Raw genomic sequence first — 19,239 nt, 5'->3', positions numbered from 1 at the left:
TCACCAGCAGGGTGCCCTGGTGTGACCCTACGGCAAAATGGACCATGCCAGCCTCCGGCATGCCCCTCCCCTCCAAGGGGACCACAGACTGAAGCCCCACCCCACCTTACATTGTGGCATTTCCGTATTCGTGCCTTTTAAGGACTCACTTGAATAAACCTCCACCCCGCTCATGCATCTGTTTTCCTGGGGTCTGGCTTAGGACCATGTGCAGTCCAGCCCTAACCGCCCAGCCGAATTCTAGAGTAAGGGCGAAAATAAGGAGGAGAAGCAACTGGTGGCCTCCAGTGGAGAGGGATCAGCATGTGGCTAGAGCCAGACATGAACCTGCAGAAGCCTTGATAAAGAGTTAAAAGGCAGCCTATGCTGGAGCGCTAAGTGTTAAGGGCTTAGTAAGACTCTGTCCAAAGGTATCTTAGTCCCTTCTGAGCCCTAAGTCTCACCATGCCATCCAGCCTTGACCACTGCCAGGAGCAGAGTGGGCCTTGTTGGTAGTACCTACCCAGGTCCTGGTTGTGGGCTTTCTCTTGGCCTTCAAAGTACAGCAGGCTGTATCCGCTCCAGAGCTTATTCATGCCCACGGGGCACATGGGCTCCTGGTCCGTCTGACTGTGCTTCACCAGGAGGTAGCCGATGCTGACGCTGCGGCCTGGCATGCCGGGCAGGCCTGGGATCCCTGGACGGCCTGGCTCCCCTAGGGCCCAAGAGAAAGCAGCCACTGTCCACTGCCCTGGGGACCCTCAGGGGCCCAGGGCAGGGGACACTTCATAGAATATCTGGAACCGCTGCTCTTCCTTCTCCCCAGAGCGTGGGTCTCTGTGTGTTTAGCCCATGAGCCTCTTGGGAAATATTTGACCTAGGTTTCACGATTATTAAGCGTGAAATGATGATGATGGTGCTGAACACCAACAGAAAGGACTTAAAAACTCAGCTGCCACAGGAGTGTTCCCTTCAGGGAGTCCTGAACTCGGAGCGAGAAGAACTGGGGACCCTTGGAGCTGGAAGTGTCTGGAGAAGCATCTCAGTTCACCCCCCTTCCCCAAGCAAACAGGTGTGCCCTGTCCCAGCTGCAGCCTCTGTGTGCAGCTTCTGGGAGAGCTGGGCCACTCCCAGGGTTAGAATGTTCTTCCTGTGCAGAGCCGAAACCTTCCACCCAGGGTCCTGAGTCGGCCTCAGAGCACATCAGTGCACCCAGTCTGTCCCCGGTGTGGCCACACTTTGAATAGTTGGAGTCCCCTCCAGGGACATTCTCCCTGCACTCTCTGATCCTGGTCTCCTCTCTGGGTTGCACTCCACTCGTCCACGTTTGCTTTGGGATCTGCATCCCTGCGTGCCCAGTCTATGGGCCAGGCCCAGGGAGGTGGAGAGTGGATTGCTGGTCCCTTGGATCTGGACGTTGATGGTGCAGACGGTTTAACTTGCTGCACAGCTGGTCATGCCATTGGCTCAAACTGGCCTTGGATTAATTAGGCAAATCCTGTAGTTTTTTCTAGTCTCTTCCATCCTTCACACGAACCCAGCATTTAAAGAACTCGGGGCTTTACAAGGCTCCTGCCACCTCAGCAGGCATCTCTGGCTCCTTATCTCAGGCCTTCAAGATCCTGGTGACTCTGACTCTTGAGCCTATGGTCACCTGGTATCCCACAGGAAGGAAGTGGCTGTCCCAACAGGCACAGGTGCCGGGAGCAGACACAGGACACAGCTGCAGGAACATCAGGGCTAGCACAGAAGGGTGCAGTGGCTTTCTGCTCTGCGGGGCACCTCCTGTCCTTGCCTGCCAACCTCACTGTGTTACCCCTAGTGGGGCCTAATGGAAGCTGACTGCCCCTTCTCTCTAGCTGCTCATCACGTACCTTCTTGGCCCACTGGTCCCTGGTGCCCCATAGGCCCTTGGTCTCCTCGGAACCCTGGGATAGCAGACACACCGCCTCTTCCCTGGGGTCCAGCCTTCCCTGGAGCTCCTCGAAAACCTGCAAGATATTGAGTGAGTGTGACCGGAAACTGGCCACGCTAAGCAGGGCTGGTGCTCACCCCAAGAGGGCAAAGCAAACAGGACAGACCTTTTCCCTGTCACCCGCAGGACCCAGTGCCTTACCTGGCTCTCCAGGAGGGCCTTGGGGCCCCATCTCCCCCTGTGCCCCAGGGGGACCTCTCCTCCCCTGGGGGCCCATTGTCCCAGGCTGGACAGAAATTGTCAGGGGGACTCCTGCAATCCCTGGGGATCCCATAGAACCAGGGGCACCTGTAGAGGAAAGAAAGGCCAGTAAACACTCAAGAACAGCTACTTCCCCATCCGGAACCTGTCCTGGAAGCCCCGAGAACAATCTTGCATTCCAGAGAGGAGCTGGAGATCCCTCATCTGAGAGGCCACCCTGAGCCCCCCACCTAAATACTAAAGGCGTCTCCCACTGGGTCCCAGGAGCGTCCCAATCCTGCTGCTCTCCAGGGAGTGGGCTGCATGCCAGAGGGTTCCGGTATCTGCCTCAGGAGGTCCCCAGCCTGGACGGGAGGCCAGGTCCCTGGGCGTCCATGTGGCCTGCTTGGCCTGAGCTGCCATGCTCTGCAGGTGCCACTTACCAGGGAATCCCTGGTCTCCTTTGGGCCCCTTGGGGCCTCGGTCGCCCACAGCGCCGGTGGCTCCAGTGTTGCCCATGAATCCTGGTTCGCCCCTGGGGCCTGCAACACAAATGGACGTCAGACACATGTCCCTGGGGAAGAGGCTCCGGTCTCTGCCACGGTACTGGCTCCTCTGCCTGGGCACCATTACCTTTTTCTCCTGGGAGACCAAACACACCAGGCCGGCCCTGTGGCCCTGGGTCCCCGACCCAGCCCTTGTTCCCAGGGACTCCTGAAGCTCCTGGATTCCCATCATCTCCTTTGCTCCCAGGAAAGGCTGCAGGCCCAGGTGGCCCCGGTGGGCCTCGGTAGCCTGTGGGTGTTAGTTACAAGAGACGAGAATTAAGCCGGACCCCAAGGAGGTTCTGCCGCTGCCTCGGGGCTTTTTTGTTTATAATTGTAAAATACATACAGCATGGAGTTCTCATTTAGGGACTGAACCCAGGGACGTTGTACCTCCGAGTTACATCCCAGCCCTTCTCGAGAGAACATCTAGGTGGCCAAGCCTGTCCTTGAACTTGCTATCCTCCTGCCTTAGCCTCCCATCACCGGGCTCATAGGTGTGTACACTGTGCCCAGCTCACCGTTCTGAGTCCACTGCAGGGTGCAAATCTGACCCTACAGCAAGTAATGGATGCACACTGTATCACTTGGTTCCCTGGGGACCGTGTTGTGCAGGATGGGAGGGATGCTCCTTTGGCCATGTCTGGTCGGTGTGCAGAGAAGGTCTATTCGGCCCAGGAGCGAGCTGGCACCAGCACCCGCCCCAGGCACTTCCTCCCACCACGTGAGGCCTACTTACCTTCTAGGCCAAATATGCCTGGTGCTCCTTTGTCACCTGGTGACCCAGAGATGTTGGAAGGGGGGGTGATACCAGGGAACCCCTGGAGTCCTGGACTCCCGGCTGGACCTCGTTCCCCTTAGGAGGAAAACAGAAGTTTCTTTTAGTGCCAGCAGCCAACATTCTAGCCCTACAGTTCTCCCTGCTCCCGTCTCTGGAGGACCAGAGCTACGCAGGGTGAGGTAGTGACCCAGTGTCCTCATGTCAGGGACGTCTCGAGGAGGAAGGGGCTATGTGACCCGTGGTCAGGAGGGCTGATCATCTGTCCCTCTAGCCCCCAGGTTCTGAGGAGCCCGTCTGGGGCCCTGTCCTCACTGCCACGCTCCAGGGCCTGCAGGACTATGTTCAGGAGGTCCCCAGGCTCTAACACTGACACTCCTGGGCGGCTCATTAGCACGGGGGAGAAGGTGAAGCAGGGCAGCATGAGGCCTGTGGGTCACAGTAATGTTGCTAAGCCTCCTTCTGTCTGTCCTTCAGTGTCGGGCGCACGGAGGATGGAGAGGTGGCTAGCGCAGGAGCTTATCCTTCACCATAGAGAGGGGTCGACATGTACCCACACTGAAGAACACGATCAGCCAAGGGACAGTGCAAGGGACGACTGGCCAAGAGGCACTGCAGCAGGAACTCCCCCGAGGACCAGCAAGTCCTGTTCTCTGCAGTGTCCCGTCTCTGCTAGCTGCTGCCCCGTCCCGCCTAGTGGGCTCTGCTCATGGAGATGGCAATGCGTGCTTGGAATGTGTGGCCTCACCTGGGGCTCCCTGCTCCCCTTTCCGTCCTGGGACTCCTGTGGGGCCTGGAAGGGTGTTGGCCTCTCCTGGGTCACCCCTGTCCCCAGTAGGTCCTGGGAATCCTGGTTCTCCGTGGATGTCAGCACCTGCGGTAGAATTAAAACAGCAGCCAATGGCCACATTGTCCAGCAGTGCACAGGTGATTTTCCTAAGTAGGACAATCAGTGCCACTCAAGTCAGGCAGCCTCGGTGACCTCACTTTGCTCTGGTGTTACAGAATCTGAGATCTGGAAGGGATCTCCAAGAGGACACTGGAGCCCCTCACCCTATAGATACGAAGACTGAGGCCCTCAGGGCCTGAATTCATGGACACAGTCAGCAGAGGAGCTGGGATCTCACACCAGGCCTCCTGGCTGGAGGCTGTTCTCCATGCTATACCTTTGCTGGTTTTGAAAATTAAATAGTGCTCAAAAATCTTCCCTGTCCACATATTGGTGCTCAAAGCAATGAGGGGCAGGAAACAGCAGTACCACTTGACAGGTTTCCCTTCATCTGCCCGTTGGAATTGAAATGGGCTCCGTGGAGCCTAGGGTGTGCATCTCATGTACATTTGCAAATTCACCTGTGGACCAACTGGTTCCACAAAACCTCTGTAGACAGCAGTCTTTACTCCTCATAGCAGCTGTGGAATTAGAGGTGATTTTTTTTTTTCTTATTTTTCAAAATATTTTCCTCACTGACCTGGGATAAGTTTTCTAAATTGAAGTCACTAAATGGGCATGTGTGTTACAAAGTCCCTCCAATGCTGTGGGCTGTGCTGGGTACAGTGCCACATACCTGGGGACCCTGGGAAGCCTTTGGTGCCCGGCAGGCCGTGTAATCCGCTGATCCCTCGAATTCCCGGGAAGCCTGTGAGAAGTTGACACAGCGTTATTCATGCAAAGGAGGCTGCCAAGTGGTCTCTGGTGGCAGGAGCCCCTTGACAACTCCAGCACGTTCATCTGCTATATTGCTGTCTGTCCCCACACAGGGCTGCCCATCCCTGACGAGCAGGGGGCAGTCAGCTGCAGGTGGCTTTCACCCGACACGCACACGCACCACCCCTGCTGCCCAGGAAGCCCACTGTACTGTCTCTACAGACTGTTTCGGGAGTCCTCAGAGCTGAGAGGGGAAGCGTGGTGTCCTTTCCCTTCCTGATGTCTCATCTCTGGCGCATTAGGTCAGTAAGACACGTGCGCAGAACCTGTCTGCCTTGCTGAGGACAAACACTTCTGGAGGAGGACGCAGCTCACAGGCAGCCACAGCTGCAAGCTGTGCAGGGACCTGTGGCCCATGGTGCACCTTGGGACTGGCTGGGTCATTTGTTAATTCCCAGTTAGCACAGAGCCAGGAAGCTAAGCCAAGGCCTTGTAACCCCAAGCGCCAGCTGGCCCCCGTGGGAAATGGGGAAGCCTGTGGCAGAACTTGGGGGCCTCTTGCGCCCAGGCCTCTGGTGCCTCTGTGCAGCTGGCATGGGCCTGGGCCTCTCTGGAGGCTTCCGTCTGTGTCTCTGGGAAGTGAAGCCCCTCTTGGCAGCATGTCTCTTTACCCACCGTCTGCTGTGCTCACAGCCTCCTGCAGAGGCTGGCCTGGCTGATGGCACTTCTCGCAGCCTGGCTACTCGGCTGAGTGCTGTGGGCACTGCGCACTTCTGTCAAGGAAGGAATTGACTCACCTGGTAAGCCCGGCACGCCAGGCCAGCCAGAATCGCCTTTATCGCCGGGGACTCCGATCCGCCCTGGATCTCCCTGTGGCCCCCGCAGCCCTGTTAGCCCTGGGAAGCCTGGGGGGCGGGGGAACAATCATTAAGTTTGAGCACACAGGAACCCCAGAAACCTGAGTGGTCCTGCCTGGAGGGGTGAGGGCTCCCAGGGAAAGGCTGAGGACCTGTGGGGGCTGCAGCTCAAGCTACATGAGAGAGTCTAGGGACTGTCCTCCCATTGGGAATGATGTAGCATCAGACCTGGACCCTAAGTTCAGCAGGATGAGGTCAGCCTGGCCAAAGAGAAAATGGGGTGCATTTTTAATTCTCCTCCTATCATGCGGACAGAGGTCTGTGGAGAATCCTGGAGGCAGTGCCCGCAGAGCGCACGGAGGCTGGGGAAGCGCCAAGCGAAGCCAGCAGTCTCCGCAGCTCTGATGCCAGCTCTCCCTTGCATTCCCTCACTAATGGGACCCTCAGGTGTGTGGCTGCACATTCAAATGCATGAAAAGGATCCTTTCAAATAGATCGGGCCGTTTGTACACAAGGGACAGAGGCTGGCTCAGAAACCTTTGTCATTCATCCTGTGTGGCTGCCTGTCATGGAGGGGCTCCCCACAGCCCCGGTGGTCGATTCTCTCCAAGCTGTGGGTCCCCAGGCAGAGCTGGGTGAATGCACAAGAACAAGTTTCCTGGCGACGAGTGAGATTGTGGTGGAGAAGGAAATGGCAAGGTGGCTGCTTTGTCCTGGGTCTTAGAGGTCACCTGCCTGGGGACTGTGACTGAAGGGGATTTTACCTGTTTGTCCTTTGGGTCCAGGAGGGCCTTGGGTTCCAGTCATGCCTGCTATCCCAGGGAAGCCAACTTCACCCTCTGCTCCCTTCTCTCCAAAGAACCCCTTCAGACCTGGAAACACAGATTTGCTGCTTGCAACACGCCTCGACTGTTGAGTGAATACAGGGCTCAGAGCTTGCTGGGCTTGGCTAAACCATGCTCTCGCCTCACACCGATTCTCCTGTTCGGACGTGCAGGTAGATATATGAGCCTGTTCCTGCCTCGACTTTTTCCTGATTCTTCCCTCTGAGAACGAGGCCGCCGTCCTCTAAGGTTGCACCCACCGGACCCTTCTGCTACCCAACACTGAATCGGGTCAAACTGTGCCCACTGGGCTACCAGGGAAGCGAGGACCTCAAGCCTTGCACATGAGCTCCTCGTTGCCTTCACTTGGTCCTCGCAGGGATCCTTAGACCTGGAGGAAGTCGGCTGCGTGCTGTGGGCGCTCAGGCAGCTCACAGCCTCTGGCAGGGAACACAGGCCTCCTGCCAAGGGCTCATGAGGGCACCAGTTTGGAGAGGGATCTTCTGATGGTTGTGTCCCTGGCCAACGTCATAATCAGCAGCTCACGAGTGACTCCAAGTCAGAACCACCCTGTTCCCCCCTTCCTGACCTGAAGAACTGGCAGAGAAAATTACTGGTGTCTGAAGCTACTGCATTTGGGGTACTCTGCTGAGCAGCAGAAGGTATCCAACAGAGAGCTCTTAGGTGGTTCTGAAATCTCCTGGGGAACATGCTCCACAGGGGTGGAGGTGCACCAGGGGGAAGAGCGGGTCTGGGGGCCTGGAGTCTGTCTGTAAAGCAGCAGCTGGGGTGCTTCTGAGGTGGTCACTGGGAGACGGGGACACACCCTCCCATGCGGGTGATGGTGAGTGTTGTACAGCTTGCCGGCTTCCAGGTAATGTGCAAGTCAGACCAACCTGAAGTCCACAGTCACCTGTGTTCTGGGCCTTCTTTAGTCTACGAGGCTGTTAGAACATTGTGATGCTTTTGTGGTTGTGGAAAAGAACCATGTAAGAATTCTGCTTATTCTCTATTGTGATTTTAGTGTTTTAAGAATCTGCTCCAACGGCCATCTTGCTAATGAACCTGCCCCCACAAACCACTTCTGCTGTCCCCACTCGAACTCAGTGGGTCTAGTGAGACTTGCTGCTCTGTCCTCAGAGAGCCCAGGCTGTGCCCTGATCTGACCTGGGGTTCCATGTGTGTGACAAAGGTGGTCTTGCTTTCCTGCTTTTATGAGCAAAACTGCCGAAGTAATCATCTAGGACAGGAGAGTCAGCCACGAGCCCAATGTCCCTGGACCTCTGTTACCCAGGGACAAAGCTGTCAGGACACCAAGTTATAGGCCAAGACGGAGGCCAGAAGGGTTGTCATGAGGTTGCCCATTCCTGCGTAGCAGGGCTCTGGTCCTGTCCTGGGCTGGACACTTGTCTCCATTCTGAGGCACTCTACAGAGGAAACTCGCCCGTCATTCCCCTGCCCCTCTCACCCCATGCACGCACAATAGACTCCCTCCTCCCACCAGAGGAACTTAAGCAGTGCAGGCCCCCAGGACAGAACGTCTAGAGGGAGCTGCTGTACCCCCCAGGGTAGCACCACAGCAGGAATTGTAACTTAGACAAGAGGCAAGAGCTGCCGTGGCACAGAGGCCCTCTAACACGTAGGGTATGTAGCTGCCTCCTGCCCTGCTCAGGAGACGTGTGCAACCCCCACCTCCCTGCTCCAGACTGCTCCCTGGACACCAGCAGCTCGGGTCATATGTCCCTTGTTTCTGCCCTGTGTGTCCCAGCAGCCCAGGCTTGTTCATCTTCCATGGTCCCAGGCACTAGGTGCTAGTTATTTCCACTTTCAGAGAAAGATTGGGAGAGATTTCCTGAGCTTGTCTTCAGATTTCATTAAACCAAAAATCAGTCTTTCTTGCACAATGGGCTAGAAGACCTCAACCATTTTTCTATAAAGTTCCTTATAGTTCTCAGCAAATGTTGATGCTCTGAGAAAAACAGGCCAGAGACCAGGCTCAGGACTGTTGGTGGATGTGAGAAAATGGAAAATAACTTGTGTACCTGGAGTTCCGGCAATGCCCCGCTCTCCCTTCAGGCCTGGGCTTCCTGGTAAGTCTATGGTATCCCCAATATCACCTGTGAGATGCAGAGAAGGTGGTTAGGAGTGGATCTTCCTCCTGGGGGAGGTTAGCCCTTCACCTTCTATTGTGCTATGCCCCTAGCAAGATAATCTGCCTCTTCTTACCACAGCATCTGGGCTCCGTGACCACCCAGCATGCCTAGGAGCGCTGAACGGTGGATACCCCATTTCTTTCTTTTTGCTCTGGGGATTGAATCTAGGGCTGCCCCACTCCTGAGCTATATCCCAACCCTTTTATTTTTGAGATAAGGTCTCGCTGAGTTGCCCAGGCTGGAGTTGAACCTGTGACCCTCCCGCCTCAGCCTCCTGAATCACTAGGATTACAGACCTGTGCCACAGCACCTGGCTGGATGCCATTGTCACTGCATGAGCAACACTCACCAAAGTCCCCAGTAGGGCCAATCTCTCCGTAAAAGCCGGCTCTCCCAGGAGCACCTTTGTCACCCTAGGATAAAGTTAGGAAGGAAACTGGCTTAGAAGGCTGTGATTCAGGAGGGTGGAGGGGCTTAACTATTGTGTGTGCTAAAAGCAACACTCAAGGCTCATGATCGCATTGTTTTGTAGAAACATCTAGAAGTTTTTCAGCACAGTAGGGTAGGTGCTTTGCTTTTCCATTCTTATCAAGTGGTGACGTGACAGAAAGAAACAGCTCGGCAGGTTTGTTGACATGATTGGCACTGCTGTGCAGGTTGGCATGACCCTGTGGCACCAGCCCTGCAGGGGGGCTGACGGTGTTCTCTGCCAGTCTCTCCACGGGCCTGCATGTGGACTCCCATCTCCAGCCTGTTTAGCCTCCCCTGCCCCATGAGGCCGGCACTCCTGTTTCCACTGGACAGAGGAGGAGCCCAGGGCTGAAGGATTGAGAGACTTGGTAAGGCCACTGGGCTAGCAGGCAGCAGGACAGGGCTGTGTGCCTAGGCTGCTGGTGGCAGAAGGTACTCTAGGTCATAAAACAGGCATGTGGCTGTGTACTGCCTTCTGCAGGGAGAAGGGGCCTGGGTCACTCTGTGACCTCCTAGAAGCCACACTTTTCCTCTCTAAAGTGGCCTCTCCCCAGAGGGAAGTGGCTGTTCTGCCTTGGTGCCAGTGGTCCCCAGGTCAGCACCCACACAGGGCCTTCAACCTGCAGCACAGAGACCACGGCCCTTCCTCGTGCGGCCTGGCTTGAGTCTCCAAAGCAGCAATAGGGCTCCACGGGCGGCCGAAGGAGTGAGGTCCGAGGCTATGTCCGTGTGGGGATAATGACCCATTTCTCTCCAAGGTTTTCCTTATTGAGGCGTCACTCACAGAAAGCACGCTAGCCCTGAACGCACAGCTAGATGCACGTGACACAGGTGCCATCAGATGGAGATGGGCTCCCCGGCACTTTGCGGAAGTTCTCAGCACCTGAGTGGCCACTCTCCTCCCTGACCTGGGCCACGGGGTCCCGTTGGTCCGTGAATGTCATCTGTGCTTTCTCATTTCTGGTGTGTGTTCAACCTGGAGCTGCGCCTGGTCATGCTGGGCCTTGTCAGGAAGGCCCGTGTTACACTGCGCACCGCTCTGCTCTCTGGGAGTGCCGTGTTCACGGGCCGTCTCTCCTGCTGACGGACACTCGAGCTGTTCCCCAGTTTGGGGCTGTTGGGGGCAAAGCTGCTGGGAACACCCTCAGGGGGTCCTGCGGTGGCCGAGTGCATCTTCCTCTTCAGCTGGCCCCAGCAGCACGGCTACAGATTTGGGAGGGAGGGGCAAGACCCGAGGACTCTGCACCCCAAAGCAGGAACGCAGACGGGCCAGCCGGGGCTATTGCTAACAGGGTGACCTGCCCAGTGCTCTGACCACACCATGATTGACAGAACTGAGTCTGTCGTGTGCTGCAGACCTTGAGGGAGTGACACCTTCAGCAAAAGAGGATGGAAACGGAGTTGGCCGAGGCACAGTCTGCGGCAACCTTGGGCCTGCCAGTGTGACGTCTATTCCGCACTCGTCCTAGGGGTGAGCAGGCAGGATGTGGAGGCCAGAGCCCGCCCAGCTCAGGACGCCCACTGTAACATGGCAACAAGTGGCCACAGCAAGTGCTCCAAAGCCACCCACTGTGTGGAGGAGGAAATAGCCAGCAGGATGTGACTTGGGCTGCCCCTCCCACCGTGCCCCGTAATAGGCTCTCAGGCCTCTGATGTCACATGTGATCTCTGGAAATCCACACTTTGTTCTTTCAAGGCCCCTGTGAAAAATGGCAGGCCGTGTTTCATCCACCAGGAGCCCATGGAAGCGGCAGTGGCAGCTGTGGTGGACGCTCGGCCACGTGGGCATCGCACACGCACAGCCTCCCCTCGCGCTCCACGGCCCAGGACTCTGAGCTGTGGCTCGAATACCCTTTCCCAGCGAGGCGGGAGAGGTCTTGGGGTGCTGAGCAGCGGCATCACTCACCCGGCTTCCTGTGAACCCTGGGAATCCTGTGATTCCAGGGGGGCCGGTCACTCCAGGGAATCCTGGCAGACCTGGTACGCCAGGGACTCCGATGTCTCCTTTGGCTCCCTTGATGTGGCCGGGCCTTCCAGGTAGCCCTGGGATTCCTGCCAGCCCGGGGATCCCCGGCATCCCTTGGATTCCTGTAGGAGGACCCCAGCGTGTGACGCCCTGGTGAGGAGGCAGCGCCCACCCTCCCACGCTCGCAGACTGAAGCCCAGGTCAAGTCTGCAGAGCTCAGGGGCAGCTCTGGAGAGGAGACGGGCAGGAGCAGGGCTCAGCGGGGCCTCACCTTTCAAGCCCAGGTACCCCTTCAGGCCCATGGGCCCTTCATCGCCCTTCTCCCCTTTGATGTCCTTCATCCCTGGCAGGATGATGGGAGGTGGTCCTGGGGGACCAGGGTCTCCACGGCTGCCTGGAAGGGAACAGAACACCACGGCTCCTTGTAACTCCTGAACCATGTGTGACAAAGGTGCCGCCTGCCTCCAGAGCTCCCGTCCTGAGGGACCCTTGCCACATGTCCCCAGACCAGGGAGCTCAGAGAGACCAGGGGTGGGGGGGGGGAGGGAAAGTGCCCCCCCCCCGCTCTTTCACTGGAGCAGAGGGTGTGGGGACCCCGCCGTGGGGACCCAGCTCCTTGATCCTGAGGGCTGTGACTGAGCAGAGCCCACCATGGAGGGAGGCTCTGCTCCCCCCAGCAGTGCCCAGGAGCCGCGGGCCGAGCAGGAGGAGCGAGTGCTCAGCCAGGGCAGCCCCAGTGTGGCCTGACAGCACAGCCAGGCTTGGCCTCAGCAGGAGGCCCACACAGGGAAGGAGGCTGCCCAGGCCTCCGGTAGGCCCCGAGCTGGTCTGCGCCTGCAGAGCCTCAGGACCAAGGGCCACCAGAGCTGGGAAAGTGACAGCGGTTCCTGTGTGGGATGTGGCCAGGGAGCTCTGGGGAGCCCTTGAGGGCAGGGGAAGAAGGGCCGGGCGAGGGCTCCCCAGCTCTCCTCCTCCCAGGAGAGGGCAGCTGGTAAGTGAATCTGACCAAATGGAAGGAATCAGTCCCTTCTTTTAACATTTATCAAGTGTAAGTAGCTAGAGGTTGAGGGGCTCAAACAACGCAATCCGGCCCTCAGGGCGTTGTGGTGCATCGCAGGGACAGACAGCAGGCTCAGGAGCACCAGACAGCTTGGAGGAAGTGGTGGGGAGCCTGGGGCCACCACGTTTCTAGTTAGATCCTACTGATGAATAATCCCATAGCACACAATCCTCCTTGAAAGAGATAATGAAGTGCTTCAGTGAATTCTGGGGCTGTGCAGCCATGACACCATCTAACTCTGGAACATTTTCATCACAGAAAATGAAGCCCGTAGCCATCAGCAGCCAGTCCCCAGTTCTGCGGGGTCCCCCAGCCACAGGCCATCACTATGGGCCCCTCCTCTCTAAGTCGGCCTCTCCTGGGGCCTGCTGAGGATGGAATCCCGAGGCAGCACACACGGGGCTTGCTTCACCGCTGCCCATGCATCAGTGGGCGGCACTTGGGTGGCTTCTGTGTTGGCTGTCACAGTGGCCAATGACCACAGCTGTGGACACTGTGCAAAGCCATGCCTCGACCTGTGTTTCCAGTTACTCCACCTGGAGACCTCTGGGTGACCATGTTTGACCTTTTAGTGCACTGTCCACTGTGTCCTCACTGTCCACTGTGTCCTCACTGTCCCCTCTGTGTCCTACTGTTCCCACTGTGTCCTCACTGTCCCCACTGTGTCCTCACTGTCCCCTCTGTGTCCTACTGTTCCCACTGTGTATTCACTGTCCCCACTGTCCCTGATGTGTCCTCACTGTCCCCACTGTCCCTGATGTGTCCTCACTGTCCCCACTGTGTCCTCACTGTCCCCACTGGGTCCTCACTGTCCCCACTGTGTCCTCACTGTGTCCTCACTGTGTCCACTGTGTCCTCACTGTGTCCACTGTGTCCTCACTGTCCTCACTGTGTCCTCACTGTCCCCACTGTCCTCACTGTGTCCTCACTGTCCCCACTGTGTCCTCACTGACCTCACTGTCCCCACTGTGTCCTCACTGTCCTCACTGTGTCCTCACTGTCCTCACTGTCCCCACTGTGTCCTCACTGTCCCCACTGTGTCCACTGTGTCCTCACTGTGTCCACTGTGTCCTCACTGTCCCCACTGTGTCCTCACTGTGTCCACTGTGTCCTCACTGTCCTCACTGTCCTCACTGTGTCCTCACTGTCCTGTGTCCTCACTGTCCCCACTGTGTCCTCACTGTCCCCACTGTGTCCTCACTGTGTCCACTGTGTCCTCACTGTGTCCACTGTGTCCTCACTGTCCTCACTGTGTCCTCACTGTCCTCACTGTCCCCACTGTGTCCTCACTGTGTCCTCACTGTCCTCACTGTCCCCACTGTGTCCTCACTGTCCCCACTGTGTCCTCACTGTCCCCTCACTGTGTCCACTGTGTCCTCACTGTCCCCACTGTGTCCTCACTGTCCTCACTGTCCCCACTGTGTCCTCACTGTGTCCTCACTGTCCTCACTGTGTCCTCACTGTCCCCTCTGTGTCCTCACTGTCCCCACTGTGTCCTCACTGTCCCCACTGTGTCCTCACTGTGCCCTCTGTGTCCGCACTGTCCCTGCTATGTCCTCACTGTTCCTTCTGTGTCCTCACTGTCCTCACCGTGCCCACTGTGGCCTCACTGTCCCCTCTGTGTCCTCACTGTCCTCACTGTCCCCGCTGGGTCCCCACTGTCCCCGCTGTGTTCCCACTGTCCCCGCTGTGTTCCCACTGTCCCCACTGTGTCCTGTCTCCACTGTGTCCTCACTGTGCCCACTATGTCCCCACTGCATCCTCACTGTCCCCACTGAGTGCCCACTGTGTCCCCCCCACTGGTTGCCACCTCTTACTCCCACCGGGAGCACCCGAGGCCTGGTCTCTGCACACGCTCGCCAGCACTGGCTCTTGGTAATTAAGTTCTTAGAGAATAGAAATCATGAGGATGTGGCTTTTTATCCTGAGCCTCGTGGATAGGGAGCCTCCCACTGGGGTCCTGTGATGCCTGTCCAGTGGCTCTGGGGCCCAGCATCTGCTCTTGCTCTGCGCTCCGGCCTTCTGGAACGTGCCCGGCCCTCCCTCCCCAGCTCTCCATCCCCCCCTGGCCCTCCCTCCCTGGGCTCGCTACAGCAAGATCGTGGTGCAGTGTTCATGGCAGTTTTTGTTCTCGATGGCGCTGTCACTTTGGTTTTCGACATTGTCCTTCGGTCAGGTTTGTCCCCGACACTCCCTCAGTTTGCTGAAGTGGGATGAGCCTTCTAGGTTTGGCTCATTTGGTTTGATTATTTTCAGCTTCTAGCACCAGGGTTCCTGAATGTGGTGGGTCTAGGTTCCTTCCGAGCAGGGACACTGCCGTGAAGGGAGCCCCCACCTCCTGGGGCGGGGCTCAGGGGCATACCTTTCACACCCGGCTCTCCAGCCAGGCCCTTCAGACCAGGCACTCCAAAAAATCCTGCCTCTCCTTTGGTTCCTGGGAACCCAGATCTTCCTTTGAGCCCCACCATGCCTTGGAAGCCGTGCATCCCAGGAGAACCTCTCTCCCCTGCGGAGGAAAAGGGAGAAGTGGTGGGTGGAAGGGAGGAACAAGCAACGGCTCACGTCACTCACTGTCCCTAACTGCAGAGGTGCAATTCACCTGGGAAGACGCTCAGACCTGAACCCCCAGAGGGGTCTCTGGGGATTTTCTAAGAACTCTTGTCTGCTGGGCCAGGTGCAAACAGAGGGCCACGGTTCACCCGTGAGCAGCAGAACATTGTGGATAACAGAAAGGCAGCTCTGTGGACGTCAGTGGGGAGGCCTGAGGACAGCCTGTGGGCAGCCCAGGGCCAGGGCCTCACACACAACGAGAAAGGGCTCTGGACATGAACATGGCCTCAGCCCTGCTCCCTGCAGGGAGGTCCGCAAAGCACCACGGGAAGCAACCTCCACCAGCGGAGGCTCGGCTTGTGTTTGCCCTGGGTGCCCGCACAGCTAGTGACCCCAGTAAGCCAGCTGCATAAAAGCACCAGAGGGCCTCCAGGCTGAGCCCAGTTCCAGTGGGCCTCTGTGGGCCTCTGCCACTGTCCCTTGTTGATGATCATCCTGCCTCCTTTCTTAGAGGTAAATAAACATTCTGAGGCACACTGGTCCCACCCCACCTACGTGATATCAGCCTGTTTCTTCAAGGTCCCAGGGTCTCAGGCCTGCAGGTGTGTGAGGCCAGCCTCCTGCAGGGTGAGGCAAGTGCGTGGGACAGCTGCCTCAACTCAGGGTGCAGGTGGCCTCATATTCCTGCAAGGTGACACCCGGCACATGTACCTTTTTGCCCAGGGATTCCAGGCATTCCAGCCATTCCTTTAAATCCAGGGGTTCCTGGGTGGCCTCGCTCGCCTGAGAAGCCAGCATCTCCTCTATCTCCAGAGAGCCCTTTCATGCCCACAGGGCCAGGGACGCCTGTGTCACCAGGGTCCCCCCTATCTCCAGGAAGTCCTGTCAAGAAGAGAAAAATCAAAATTAAAGGGACATAGAGAAAACTTCTTTGATGCATTCAAGGCAGAAATCACAAACATTTTTCTAAAAGAACCTCTTGGTAGGAAACAGGTTTTCACAGTGGAAGGAGCCTGTGGAAATCCCCCCAGGGCAGGACTTCCGTGGGAGGAGCCCCCTGTGGCTCTCCCCTGCAAGCTGGAGCTGCGTCAGGCGTGAGGGGCACTGCCAGCTAGCTCATCAAGGACATGGCTGCTGGGGTCAGTCAGGAGCCTGCCTATTCCGAGTTCCAGGGACAGGACCCTGCCTGACTGCTACTGCCCTCCCTGTCTCCCTGCTCCACCGGGCACCTTCACCGAGGCATCTTCAACAGCTCCAGCCGGCTGCTGTCCCTGTCCTCTCCTGCACCCAGCCCACCTCCAGCTGCCTGCAGACTCCTGAGCCCCTTTCTCCTTCTCTGCCAAGACCCGCCTGTGGCTCCCTTGGCCTGTGGCTCCCTTGGCCTGTGGCTCCCTTGGCCTTGGGGCCCTCACTCCTCAGCCACCTTCAATGCCTGTCCTGCTCTGGCCTTGCCTCTCTGTCCAGACCTCTGCTCCCACCCTTGGTTCAACCCTGCACTCGGGCCCTTCCTTGGGCACTCCTGCCTCTGCTGGGCTGTCCCCTTCCCTAGGAAGTGCCCCTCCCTGTCCAGTCCTGCCAGCTCCCTGCCTCCTCTGAACACAGGGTTGGTCTCTGCCGCACCCTGGCCAAACACAAGCTCAGTGGTGTGTGGACTCTGCAGTGGAGTGGAGTGTGAGAGGGGACGGGCAGGTGCCTTCGGAGAGGGACTTGTATCTACTGCTCATGGATCTTCAGGGACACGTGCAGGAGCTGAGAACTGGCAAGGCCTCGTGAACACTGACATAGGACCCAAGGCCTCCTGCCCAGCATGTGTGTCCTGAAACCCGGCCAGTACAGCTGCAGGGCGCTGTATTTCCTATTTCCTATTTCCAGCCCGTTTTGGAGATAGGTGCATCCGTGTGCAAGGAGCGCCTAGTTTACACATGGTTTGTGTGTGCCCAGCGTGTCCCCCATGCAGACCGTGAAGGTCCTCCACAGAGCTGTCACCTGAGTAAGGCAATCCAGACAATCACAAGCAAGATGGGGGTTTTTAAGAAGCTTAATGTGTTCTTGTCGACAAGACTGTTCTTGTGTATCGAGTGCTGGTGTTACGGTGTCCTTTGGCAAAATGATGGTGACTGTCTGGAAAACTTTTATAAAAAATAAAACGTGTCCTTGCTGGGCAGCACCAACAATGAGCGAGCCAGGCATGGGGTGGCGGCACGTGCTGCAGTCACAGAGCCCGGGGCAGAGGCAGGAGAGCCCTTGGGCCCAGGAGCTCTGCTTGGGCAATGGAGTAAAGTTCGGAAACATTCACTGGTCTCTGAAATGGGGATGCCTGGGACGGACCAGCACCGTGCTCTCTCAGTGGGCAGTGCTCTGGCCCCTCACCTCCTCTGTGCCTCCTGTGGTTTCTCTTCAGCACTGGTTTTGATTTTTTTTCTTTCCCTATTGAAAACTTACCTGGATCTCTGACATTCACAACAGGTACGAAGGGTGAGCTGGTTTCTCTGGCTGCTCGAATTCTCTTTGGTGAAATACACACCCTATTTTTAGAACCTTCTGTACTTCTGTGTTCCTTGGAACACAGTTTGAGGATCCTTCAGGGGACGTCATTACTGGTCTAGTTGTTGTTATGGCGAGGACCCCCCCCCCCCGCCCTTTCTGGGGCTGTTGGAGCCTTACCTCCGAGGCCTGGGGCACCTGGCCGACCCAAGGGCCCCTCTGGGCCGGGAGCTCCTGGGAATCCATGTTGTCCTGGAGGCCCGGGCCGTCCTGGCTGGCCCGAAGGTCCCGGGAAGCCCAGCTGACCCTTCAGCCCTGGCATTCCGGGCATCCCCTGGCTTCCTGCAGGAATCAGAGGCAAGAGCCGTGAGGCCCATCCTGAGATCAGACACCTGCCTCCTCAGACTCAGTCTATGGAAATGACAGTGACTTGTTTCTGGGCCGCGGAAAACCTGGCAAACACGGGAGGTAGAAAGGACGGCTCCAAAGGGGCGCAGGCCGTCACCCAGAATGGCTGCCGACGTTTGACCTGGTTCCTGCTCCCAGGAACACACCATCTGCCTGCAGAGCTGACGCTGTGCATTGACTTTGCCCTTCTCACTGGGCGCTAAGCTTCCGGCACTTGGCCACATTTAAAAATGTCCTCTGCCAACCCACGATGACTGCATGAACAAAGCACCCCGTGGTGTGCACGATCTACACCCCACCGCACCCTCCTGCTGTCTGGGACGGTGCTGTGAGCAGGGTGGGCTGGGGACACACACCATGCCTGTGCGGCAGACCATGTCCTTAGGGAAGTGCCCTGGGAATGGGCCTGGTGGCCAAGCCCAGGCTAATGTCTTAGGAACACCTCACACTGAGCCTCGTTATTAAGGCAGAACCAGAAGCCCTGCCAATGTGGGGCGGGTAAGTATGGTGTGGGGTTAGTTTGCATGTTTTTGATTATGAGGAGCATTTTTTCTCCCATATTTTGCTTTTTGGTGAAGTTGTTTTCTTTACTTATTTTTCCTCTGGGGGTTTTGATGTTTTTCTTAGACTGCAGGACTTACTCCAAGGAGGAGGGATACGAATAGTTTGTCTTATCTAATTTTCTATTGCAAGTTTGCTGCTCAGACTTTGTTTCTAATGTGGAACATTAACATTTGTATGTTTCATACATTTTGTGAGTGTGCCGTATGTGACGCATGCATGGGCGTGTGTGTGTGTGCACATGAGTGTATGGCTTCTTCCCTTGGTTTTGTGTCAGTGGTGTCCTGCCTACCCAGTGGTCAGACACGGTGAACACGTGATTCCTTCTACTTTTCAACACTAGCTGTCTGGATCTCCTCCGCTTAGTCCTTGCCCCCTTCTTTCGGAGCGTAAACTTATCACAGTTGTCCTCCAAGTAGTATAGAGGAGGTGCCAGGCACCCTCTCTTAACCATGACCATCCCTCCAGGTGGGTGGGGAAGGGGAGGGGCAGCCAGAGAACGGACCGGTCAGTCTCAGATCAACCCAAGACCTGAAATCAGGCCTCCTGACTCTCCAGGTACCTGATGGTGTGAATGAGCGGGAGGTGGGTCTGCAGGGGGGTGCGAGAGCGCGTTTGTCTGATCCCAGGGGTACATACTCTCCCGCCCCCACAGTATGGCTGGCAGTGAGTCCTCACCAAGAGGCACGGACACAGAGCACAAGTTAATGTCCAGAGCGCAGTGACTGTGAGGCTCTGGGAGACGCGAGGCCTGAGCACATGAGCCACTGCTGAGGCCGTAGGTCCCAGGCCTGTCTCAGGGT

At 57.2% G+C, this 19,239-nt stretch overlaps 1 protein-coding gene across 1 annotated transcript in view; it reads right to left on the bottom strand.

The window, feature by feature from the left end:
• Positions 1-19,239, bottom strand: part of Col4a2 (collagen type IV alpha 2 chain) — a 151,457-nt gene that overhangs the window by 2,023 nt on the left and 130,195 nt on the right. The window contains exons 30-46 of the mRNA XM_027938844.3: positions 17,648-17,809; positions 15,695-15,865; positions 14,796-14,939; positions 11,645-11,767; positions 11,314-11,495; positions 9,286-9,349; positions 8,826-8,900; positions 6,724-6,831; positions 5,900-6,007; positions 5,023-5,094; positions 4,206-4,331; positions 3,419-3,535; positions 2,768-2,929; positions 2,578-2,676; positions 2,096-2,242; positions 1,854-1,970; positions 503-694 (exon numbers count right to left, since the gene is read on the bottom strand). Of these exons, the coding sequence (XP_027794645.2) occupies positions 503-694; positions 1,854-1,970; positions 2,096-2,242; positions 2,578-2,676; positions 2,768-2,929; positions 3,419-3,535; positions 4,206-4,331; positions 5,023-5,094; positions 5,900-6,007; positions 6,724-6,831; positions 8,826-8,900; positions 9,286-9,349; positions 11,314-11,495; positions 11,645-11,767; positions 14,796-14,939; positions 15,695-15,865; positions 17,648-17,809 (2,169 nt within the window). The remainder of the gene's footprint in view (positions 1-502; positions 695-1,853; positions 1,971-2,095; positions 2,243-2,577; positions 2,677-2,767; positions 2,930-3,418; positions 3,536-4,205; positions 4,332-5,022; positions 5,095-5,899; positions 6,008-6,723; positions 6,832-8,825; positions 8,901-9,285; positions 9,350-11,313; positions 11,496-11,644; positions 11,768-14,795; positions 14,940-15,694; positions 15,866-17,647; positions 17,810-19,239) is intronic.

The sequence above is a fragment of the Marmota flaviventris genome, chromosome 4 (genome assembly GCF_047511675.1).
Source record: "Marmota flaviventris isolate mMarFla1 chromosome 4, mMarFla1.hap1, whole genome shotgun sequence".
Taxonomy (NCBI): domain Eukaryota; kingdom Metazoa; phylum Chordata; class Mammalia; order Rodentia; family Sciuridae; genus Marmota; species Marmota flaviventris.
This window is presented reverse-complemented; position numbering and strand designations above follow the sequence as displayed.